The sequence below is a fragment of the Protopterus annectens genome, chromosome 9.part0 (genome assembly GCF_019279795.1).
Source record: "Protopterus annectens isolate FY-2018-M chromosome 9.part0, PAN1.0, whole genome shotgun sequence".
Lineage (NCBI taxonomy): Eukaryota > Metazoa > Chordata > Ceratodontiformes > Protopteridae > Protopterus > Protopterus annectens.
Window position 1 is genome coordinate 1,223,413,175 of NC_056743.1, and position 10,005 is coordinate 1,223,423,179.

A 10,005-nucleotide genomic window follows, 5' to 3' on the forward strand; every position below is an offset into this window, starting at 1 on the left:
AGAACTAGAAACTTTTTTTCTGTGAAGATTTGTTTTCTTTTGTGGGTCTGGCATAGCATTTAAAGTACCCTTTTCTGTCAAAAAAGTAACTGTTGTGGACAAGCGATGTTTACCAGCAGTTCCGGTTTGTCTTCATTGGGAAAGAGACACTATTTTAGCTTGACCATGAAACAGACTACCGGTCCCACAGTCTGTTGCCCTTCAGCCACAAAAAGAAAAAGTTAAGTAAACAGCCTTTACCACCACAACAAGCTAGCAATTTCCCTCAGCCACAGGTGGGTGACTCTGCTGTGGCAATTTGCTGTACCTCAGACTACTCATGTATTATCAGGAGTCCCTTTGGTGTAGCACAGACAGCCAGTATGGGGGGGGGGGTAGCCATATCCTCTGTGGCTGTTGGAATCCCCTCAATGGGCAAGTGAAAAACCACACTTGTTGATCCTGGAAGAGGGAACAGAGAAGGCTTGCCTGTTGTGACAGAATGCTGTGCCCATCCCTGGGGAAGCAGCTGCTGCCTCGAGTAACATGGTTGACCCTGTTTTTCCTGTCAAAAAACAGAAAACCAAGTATGTGCGTAATCTTCCTTAAATTTCCTTGGATAGGAATAGTTTACTGAGTCTGTATCAGGGTTTAATTCAGGCTATTGCTCTTGTAAAATAATTTATGGTAAAAGGGAGGTATTCCTCGCTTCCGGAATATGCTAAAGATTCTGAATCTGAACAGCAAGATGCAGGGATGGATACAGTCTTTTTTTCTTTTCTCTGATTCAGACTGTGAGGAGAGCTCCATGTCTGATTCTCCCTGTGGGAGGTTTCTCTTTCTTTGAGGCTCTTTCCAGAATGTGCCAGTGTTTTCCGTGGGAGAACACTAAGGTTTCTCAGCCCCTCAGAAAATACTAGGAGTTGTTAAAGAATGATTTTTCAGAACCCGCACCTATTACATTACTCCTGCTCTGTCTGTGTTAGAGGCTGTGTGCTACTGCCTGCAGTTTTCCTGATTCAGTCAACTGCCTCTGTTTCTCAGTCTTTTAAATTTTATACATTATTCCCAAACCTTACCACCAGCTGTAGCTTTGATTCCACTGGTGCTAAGCATACTGTTTATGCTTTCTGATAAGGATGGGACAATTAATGCTAGGTATGGGGAAAAAAGTGAATACTTCTGTAATTTTGATTTTCATGAATTGTCAGGCTTGTATGTTAGTGCATTATGACACATTTTGAAAGTATGAGGAATGTTTTATATGCAGTTTCTCCTTGTGAAGAAAATCTGCTTTTAATTTAGTTCCTTCTGTTGGAAACCCATTGTTGCATTGTGTGTGACTCTTGACACTTCTAGGGCTAGGGCCACTGATACTGTTTTAAGGAGATTTACCTAGCTGGATTTTCAAAACCTCCCAGGTGATTTTAAAAATTAGTTTTTAATTCTCCTTTGATAGAGATTGTGTTTGGTCCCTCTGCTGCAGAGGTGATCAAAAAGTGTGATAAAAGGGGCAGGCTGCTACATGTAGGATTTTTCAACCCTCCTTTTCCAAATTGTCTAAGGTCTTTTCTCCTCATCCAATTTTGGTAAAAAAATAGTAGTTTAAACATTTTCAACAAAATACAGGTAAACAGACTTTTTTAAGACATGGCAAAGGGGTTCCAAAAAAAATGTCCTAGATTCCCCATCTCCAAGGATAGTCCAAAAAGTCTGACTGTTCAAGAGACCTTGTGACCCCCAATCATCCTGGCCCTTTTTTTCTTCTAGGTAGTCTGACTCTCTTTTTTTTTTTTTCTCCCTCTTTGGCAACAGATTTTTTTTTTCAGACAAATGCTTTCTGAAAATCCATCAGCAAGGTTACATATGACAGTGGGAGGAAATTCTCCTTTTCCAGAGAGGTTCTTCTTTATCTTCCAGATCAGACCCTCCTTTCCACCTGTTCATCGCATGCTGTACAAAGGAGTCCCTCCTTCACAGGTAGGGAAGGATTTTTATTTGAGGTTATTTCTTATGCTGAAGAAAATGCTTGGAGACCAGTTCTGGATCTGTCTTTTCTGATCCTGTTGCAATAGTGCCCGATTTCAAGATGGCTCTTCATAACCTAGTACCGTATTTTCTTTCATGTTGCTTGATAACACTGTTTCTTAATGTGACTCAGACATGCACACCTTTATTTCTCTGCCTTGCCCTTTGGACTATTCCACTGCTCCAAGAGTATTCACAAAGTGTCTAGCTCTAGTTATAGCTCATTGCAGGCTACTGTGTATCCACACTTTTAGTAGACCACAGTCTTTTTCAAAGTGTCAGGAAAAGATAAGTAATCTGTCTTGGGTAAAAGATTTTTTACACAAGCTGTGATTCCAAGAAAGCATTCAAGTCTTTCGTGATTCCATCACACAGGATTGTGTTCCTGGGATGTCATCTAGATACCTCGATTCAAACAGCTTTTCTTCCACAGGAGGAAAAAAAGATGTGCACTTATCTATTTCTAAGGTTTTCCATTCAGACTTCATTCAGTACTGGGGAATACCTTAGGATTTTACATGTCATGGTATCTATGATTCTAATGATACCCCTGGCAAGACGTTAAGAGTAGAGTATAGTAGTATCAGAAATCTCTTTGATCCCAGCATCAACACACTTTATCTTTTCAAATCCCAGTGCTGGAGTTTTATCAGAAAATTTTGGTGGAAACAGATGTCCTTGAATCCAGTTCACCCCTTCTCCTTCCTTGCTCCAAAGCAGTCCGTTACCACAGATGCTTTGTACTCTGGTTGGGGAGCAGTTTTAGGATAAAAGTGCAGGGGGTATGGGACACAAAGGACAGATGCAAGCACATAAACATCAAGGAGATGCATGCCGTTATCAAGGCACTCAACTCTGTGAGACATCTTTGGTCCCCAGGACCTCTTCCAAGTGGTTACTGACAATACCACAAGCCAGGGAGAACCAGGTTGTACTTCGTTTGCAGATTAGCAAGGTTAGGTTGGGATATAGCTTCACAGCACAGTCTGAATCTACAGGCATCCTACATTCTGTCAGAGCTAAATTGTGTGGCAGACAAGCTGAGCAGGACCAGAGTAGACCACCATGAGTGGAAGATATTTCAGGGGGTCTTCGAAGAATCTAAGGGGAGTTCAAGTAGACCTCTTTGCCTCTTTGAACAATCATCTGGCAAGATTCTTTTCCAGGACTCCATGCAAGAAGGTCTGGAAGAAGGATGCCTTTTTTCTTTGGACAGGAATGTTCCTGTATGCTTTTCTACCCTTTCCATTAATATCTAGGGTACTTCTGTAGATTCAGAAGGAATCCCCCAAGATCATTGTGGTGACTCCCTTCTGGCTCAGACAACCCGTGACTATCCTTTCTCTTGGAAATGGCCGAGGGCAATTACCACATGCTTCCTGACAGAATGGATCTACTTGCGCAAGAACAGGAGTGTTTGATGCATCTCACTATCTATCATCTTCAGTTGACTGCCTGGATGTTAGGGTCCTAGTTTGTTTTAGGTACCTCTTTACTGAGGATGTGCAGCCTGGTACTAATGGAGGTAAGAAAGCCTGCTACTAGAAAATCATATACTAGCAATATCTCTTTGTTGAGATCAGGCTTTGCTAGGACCATTCTTCAGGAGCTCCTGGACTCCTCTTCCACCCTTCCAAATTTAGTTAGCTGTGATAATCTATGTATATAGCTAAGGCTACTGCGGCAGTGGTTAACTATGATGAGCATAGTACAGTTGTGCAAGTTGAACTTGCCATAACAGTAGATAGCTGAGTGATCATTGCTGCTGTAGCTGCTTCCTCCCTCCAACCCCCTTGTTTTTTTGTGTGTTTTGTATGCCAGGGTATAGACTTTTTTTTTTTTTTTGTTCCTAGCATTGCCCTTTCAGGGCTCTGCTTCTGTCTCTCTCTCTCTCTCCTGGTAGGAAAACTCTGAAGGGCTGTGTGCCCAAACATGTCTTTTAGTCAGCTCAGCTCAAGCCATTTGGCAGTTTGGGTGTGTTGAAGGTGCCCCAAAGCTTTGGTAGCTGGCCATATATCCCGCCAACAATGATCTGATGACATCTGCTTAGCTGTTACGTGCTTTAGATAACACTTCTCTGGTGGTTATTAAGTCCATTCTGCCTCTTTTGAGGAATGATAACTGGATGTGCTTGACAGACCTTCAGGATGCCTATTACCTTATTAAGGTAGCAAGGCATTACAGGATGTTTCTCTACTTTCATCTGGGAGTCAGTTACTTATGGTTCAGCTTTTAGTGTCATTGTAGCACCCAGGGAGTTCACTAAATGCATGGAGGTGGTGGCAGAGTATCTAAGGGTTGCAAGGATTCTGTGTGTTCCCCTGTCTAATTGAATTGCTCTTCGTTACATCCGCAGGGGGTCTGCTTGTTCATTGCAGGGACTTTTTGCTCTAGTCCGCTCAACTCTTTGGGATGTTATGTCCAGGTGACACACCATGAAGCCTATTGTCTGCATCAGTGTCAGCTGACTTTTGTTTAAATTAACAGTAATCCCCAACTGCCAAACTTGCAGACCTGAATCCTCTCCTTCTGTCGCCAGGCTTCTGAAGTCCTCTCTTCACATCGCCCCAGCAAGACTAATTCTTAATCTACCGATATCAATGACTGAATCCATTACACTAGTTCCTCAGTCAAGATTTTATACGGGAATATTATAGTTGACCCTCTGTCCAATGGTCAGTCATGCATCAACCCTCAGAATACCCCATACTCAAGCCAGTATGCAAGCATTTGATTCTTTGTGGCTGACCTCCACACTAGTCACATGGGGTCTACCTTTCACTTTTCCAACTCCAACAGCCACTGTGACCACAGACTCCTCTTTTTTAGCGTGGGGGGTGCATTTCAAAGGGAAGATGGTTCAAGGCACATGGATGACCACAGATGCCAAGCTTCACAATAGCATCTTGGAGAGGAGGTCAGTCCTGCTAATGTTACAGGCCTTTTATGGCTCTTTCCCCAAGGGCATGATATCCATGCAGACTGACACCATGGCATGGGTCTGGTATATCAACAAGTAAGGGGGAAAGCATTCGTCAGTTATTTCGGTAAGCCATAAGGGTGTGGGAGTGGACAATGTCTTGCCAACACTTTGTGGTGGCAATTCATATCCCAGGGAAGTTCCAGTGTTTTGATAAACTGAACGGATCTTTTTCTACCTAACAAGTGGTTCCTCAGCCAGTGTCACCTATGATTTTCAGTTGCTAGGACCAGCCATGCTGCAATCTGTGCCCCACTTGAACACTAAGTGCAACAGCCACTTTGCAGTGATCCCCAGACAGTCACCGAGGGATACTCTTTTACAGTTGGCCCACTGTTCATCTTTTTTTTTTTTCACCCCTTCCCCTGGTAACCAAGTTTTTGCAGAAAGCCATGTGGTGTAAGGCAACAGTGATTCTCATTCCCCCTTCTGACTCTGGCAGGTCTAATTCCCCTTCCTTTGGACTGGTCAGAAACACCCATCCTGGGTGCTGTACCCTCTTCCAGACCTTTTATCTCACCCATCCAGCCAGCCTCACTAAGACTTGAAAGCCCTGAAATTAACTACATGCTTCTTCCATTTCCAGTGTTGGCCAGGGATGCCAGGCTTTCTGCGTCAGTTACGCAAATATTGTTTGTCACAAAACTAACGAGAAAGATTTATAAAAGCAAATGGAAGAGGTTAGCTATCTGGGCTTCCCCTCAAGGCTTATTCTTTCTCAGCACTTTTACCATCCATTCTGGATTTCCTGGTGGGATTATTCCAGTAAGGTGTTAACTTTTCTACAATTAGGGTTTTTATATTATCTGTGTCCAGTTTTCATGTGGGAGAAAAACAGAACTCCATTGCTTCTTTGACACACTCAAAGCTTTTTTTTAAATTTAAAACTTTCTTTTCAGATCCCATATTAGAGATCTAGTCACCCCCTTGGGATATTACTTTGTTGCTTCAGGCCCTAACCGGACTCCCTTTTAAACCAGTAGCATCAACAGAACTGAAATTTGTCTCTTGGAAAACTATTTTCCTAGTGGCTATCACCTCACTCAGAGAATTTGAGTTAGAGGCCTTATCTTGCAAACCTCCCTACTAGATTATTCTTAAGGATAGAATATCACTTCAGACCAATTCAAATTTTCTCCAGAAATTGGCCTCAGACGCTGCTCTTAACCGCTAGTTACCATCCCAAACTTTTCTAATAAAGGAGAATATACCTTACATTTGACTGATTCCTCTTGTCAGTTAAGGTTCTACATGCATTATAGCAACATTAAGAAAACCGATCAACTTTGAACCTCCATATCCCAGTTTGGATCTTAAGTCATATAGTCTTTGTGGCTCTGTTTGTATTTCTTTTTTTACAAAGAAACGGAATTTTCTGCCATGCAGACTCAGAACTCATTCAGCTAGAGTGGTGATGGCCTCCACTGCTTACTTTGCTAGAGTACCAGCAGATGAGATTTGTGCTGTGAATACTTGGTCTACTCTTCACACCTTTGTCTCACTATAAGCTCGGCATGCAGTCTTAGAGCCTGTGCATCCACTGGGTGCACCATTCTTCAGAATATCCTTCCATATGACTACCCTGGATTGTTAGTAGCTAGGAAATCTGTCCCATTGATTGAGTCAGATGGAAAAGGCATCAGATACAAAAGTTATGTACTTATCATGCTAGATCCATGTTGTCTTTTCCTTTTGGCTCGGCTTTCCCTCCGTCTATCCCTGTTACCTAAATTGTCATCAAGTGGCTTTCGACTTATTGAAAATTCAGCCTTGTTGACCTTTCATCTCATTACTTTGTATGCTTTTTTCTATTTTTATGCCTTTTTACAGTGTGTTAACTACAAGTGAGCAAACACGATCTGAGGTATTGTATGGACGAGGGCAAACTTGATTTGAGGTATCGTAAGGGCAAGAGGAAATTATGGGTAGGGGAGGAGCCTGAGCCCTGAATCCCAAGAGGTTGAAAAGGGTGTCAAGGTCTAATCTGATTGGATCCAGTAACCCAACCACTGAGCCGTATAGAAGAAAACCACACAGATCTAGCATTATGGTAAGTACATAACTTTTTTGTGGCCATTTTATAAATATGACTTTCTTCTTTGTAAAACTATATTGTACTTATTGCACTCTTGTGCTTTGAACTGTTATGGGAACTTGTAAAACGCAATGCTTCTGTAATGTCATATAAACGCTTACCTTTCATTACCTTACTTGTTTTTCAGTTCTTGGAAGAGCAATTCACTCTTTATCTCGAATTGGAGATGAACTGTATTTTGAACCCTTGGAAGAAGGGGTAAGTCAGAAACAGTCAAATTATTTGTTAACCAATAAAACAGACTAATTTTTAGGATATTTTTTATCCTTGTCCTGTTCAAGTACACTTAACATTTTGACAACATTATAAAATACTTATTCTCAGTGTAAGTGATTTACTCCATTGCAGTGCCAACTACAAAGCAGCATTACACTGGAGTAATTTGATTACACTGAGAGTAGGTCTTTTAGATTCTGGCTATATATATATATATATATATATATATATATATATGTAGAAAAATAGGGACAGGACTTTGAGGAGAAGTTTATTTATTTTATTTATTTAACATTTGTTTACCGGGAAAGTCCGAGTGGAACAGAGCTCATTTTCAGAGGAGGCCTGGGAGAAATGCTCCAGACAGTTTTGTGATTTAAGCCCTTGATTTTCTAGGCAAACTATCATTGCAGTCACTCTAGTCATGTCAGGTATTTGGACAGATACATAGCTACGGGGGCATTGTACTCTACAATCATCCTAATAAGTGTAGAATACAGTGGAATGATCACCTCCCTGGACCTGGGTGCCATATCCTTACTAATAAGCTGCACAGTGAAAAGCAACTTCTTTACAATAATGGGTAACTTTGTCCGCTCATTATACACTTGGGAGACAAAAAAAAAAAAAAAATAGGGACAAAACTTAAAACCTTTATTTAACAAAGATAATTCTCGCTCAGAAAATGAAAAAAATAACAGAATTTAATAACCAAATCCTCATTAAAAATGACTTCCAAATTTGTACTAGTGTCTTTATTCTGTTGACCTGCTGATTTTCAGTAATGTTTCCTCCCCCTTGCTCATATCTAAAGGGGCAGTTGATATGAGTAGTGGTGTTTGAATGATTCCATCCAAGGGAAGAATCCAGGAAATCTGCTTCCATATCTGTAGTAGACAAAAACTTTGTGATGGTGAAGCTTTTAAGATTGATTTGCACTTAATATCTCCTGTCTTAGATCTATGGGTCTGACTATCATACTGAACCCCTCTGCAGGTATTATAAAACATATTGTACACACACACATATACAGTATGTGTGTGTGTGTGTGTATATACACACACACACACACACACACACACACACACACACACACACACACACACACACACACACACACACACACAGTATGTATATAAATATTCCATTCATGTGATTAACTACTCATTTGGTTGACAGTTTTGTTTGGGTGTAAAAAGGAGCGACTGCACAAATGAGCTCATGTGAATCTGATATACCTGATTTAAAGTTTTATGTAATGTAGGTAGGGATGGTGTGTGCAGGAAAATTAATAAATGAAACGGTGGAGGTTGTGAAAATGTGCACAACTGTTGTAGTGGTTAGTGTGTGTTTGGAAGTGCTCAGAAGTTAAGGTTAGAGTAAGGGCTAGGTAAGGGGATAGATTAAGCTTTGTCCCTCTTTGGTGTTCTGTATGTCCTGCGTACTTATGTCTGGTGTAGTGGTGCTGCTAGGGAGAGGGTCTTAGTGATGTACTATATAGAGCTGGAGTAAGGGTTAATGGTTATGATTATAGTGGTGCTGGGGCAAAGCCCTCCCTGCCCACCCTTACTCTACCTCAGCCTCTAACCCCAACCCTACACATCATTGCTAAAAATCCTTTACATAACAGTAGCACTGTAAAGAAACTGATCTGATTTTTGTGACTGGGGTTTACTAACAGAGAAGTAATCAGTATTTTGTGATTAGCTATTAGTAATACAGTGAATATAAAAAGTGTACACACCCCTTTTAAAATGCCAGGTTTTTGTGATATAAAAAATGAGACCACAATAAATAATTTCAAAACTTTTCCCACCTTTAATGTGACCTATAACCTGTACAATTTAATTGAAAAACAAATCTGTTAGTGGAAAAATATAAAAAATAAAAGACGTGCAATATGTTGGTTGCATAAGTGTGCACACCCTTAAACTAATACTTTGTAACTAATTTTTGTTGAAGCACCTTTTGATTTAATTACAGCATTCCGTCTTCTTGGGTACACATCTGCCATCAATTAAAGACTCTGATTAACCCCAAATAAAGTTCAGCTGTCCTAGTAGGATTCTCAGTTGCGTGCTATAGCAAAGGCCATCGTTCACAGAGATCTTACAAAGCATCAAAGGGATCTCATTGTTGAAAGGTATCAGTCAGGAGAAAGGTACAAAAAAATTTCCACAGCATTGGATATACCATGGAACACAGTGAAGACAGTCATCAAAAAGTGGAGAAAAATATGGGACAACAGTGACATTGCTAAGAACTAGACGTCCCTCCAAAGTTGATGAAAAGACAAAAATTGATCAGGAAGGCTGCCAAGAGACCTACAGCAACACTGAAGGAGCTGCAGGAATTTCTTTTAAGTACTGGCTGTCTACTACATGTGACAACAATCGTCCGTATTCTGCATATGTCTGCACTATGGCGTAGGGTTGCAAGATGGAAGCCTTTTCTACACAGAAAAACATCCAGACCCGGCTAAAATGTGTAAAACAATACATCGTCTCCCAAAAGCATGTGGGTAAATGTGTTATTGTCTGATTAGACCAAGACTGAACTTTTTGGCCATAAATCCAAAAGGTACGTTTGGCACAAAAACAATTTGCATCACCAAAAGAATACCATTCCCACGGTGAAGCATGGTGGGGGCCTTATGCTTTGGGGTTGCTTTTCATCTGGAACTGGGCTTCAGTTCCCTCATTTTGGA

At 40.9% G+C, this 10,005-nt stretch overlaps 1 protein-coding gene across 1 annotated transcript in view; it reads left to right on the forward strand.

Annotated features, from left to right (window-relative positions):
- The window catches only part of RAD9A (RAD9 checkpoint clamp component A), a 1,001,807-nt gene that overhangs the window by 91,984 nt on the left and 899,818 nt on the right, over positions 1-10,005 (forward strand). Inside the window, exon 2 of the mRNA XM_044082216.1 lies at positions 7,210-7,280. Coding sequence (XP_043938151.1) covers positions 7,210-7,280 — 71 coding nt within the window. The remainder of the gene's footprint in view (positions 1-7,209; positions 7,281-10,005) is intronic.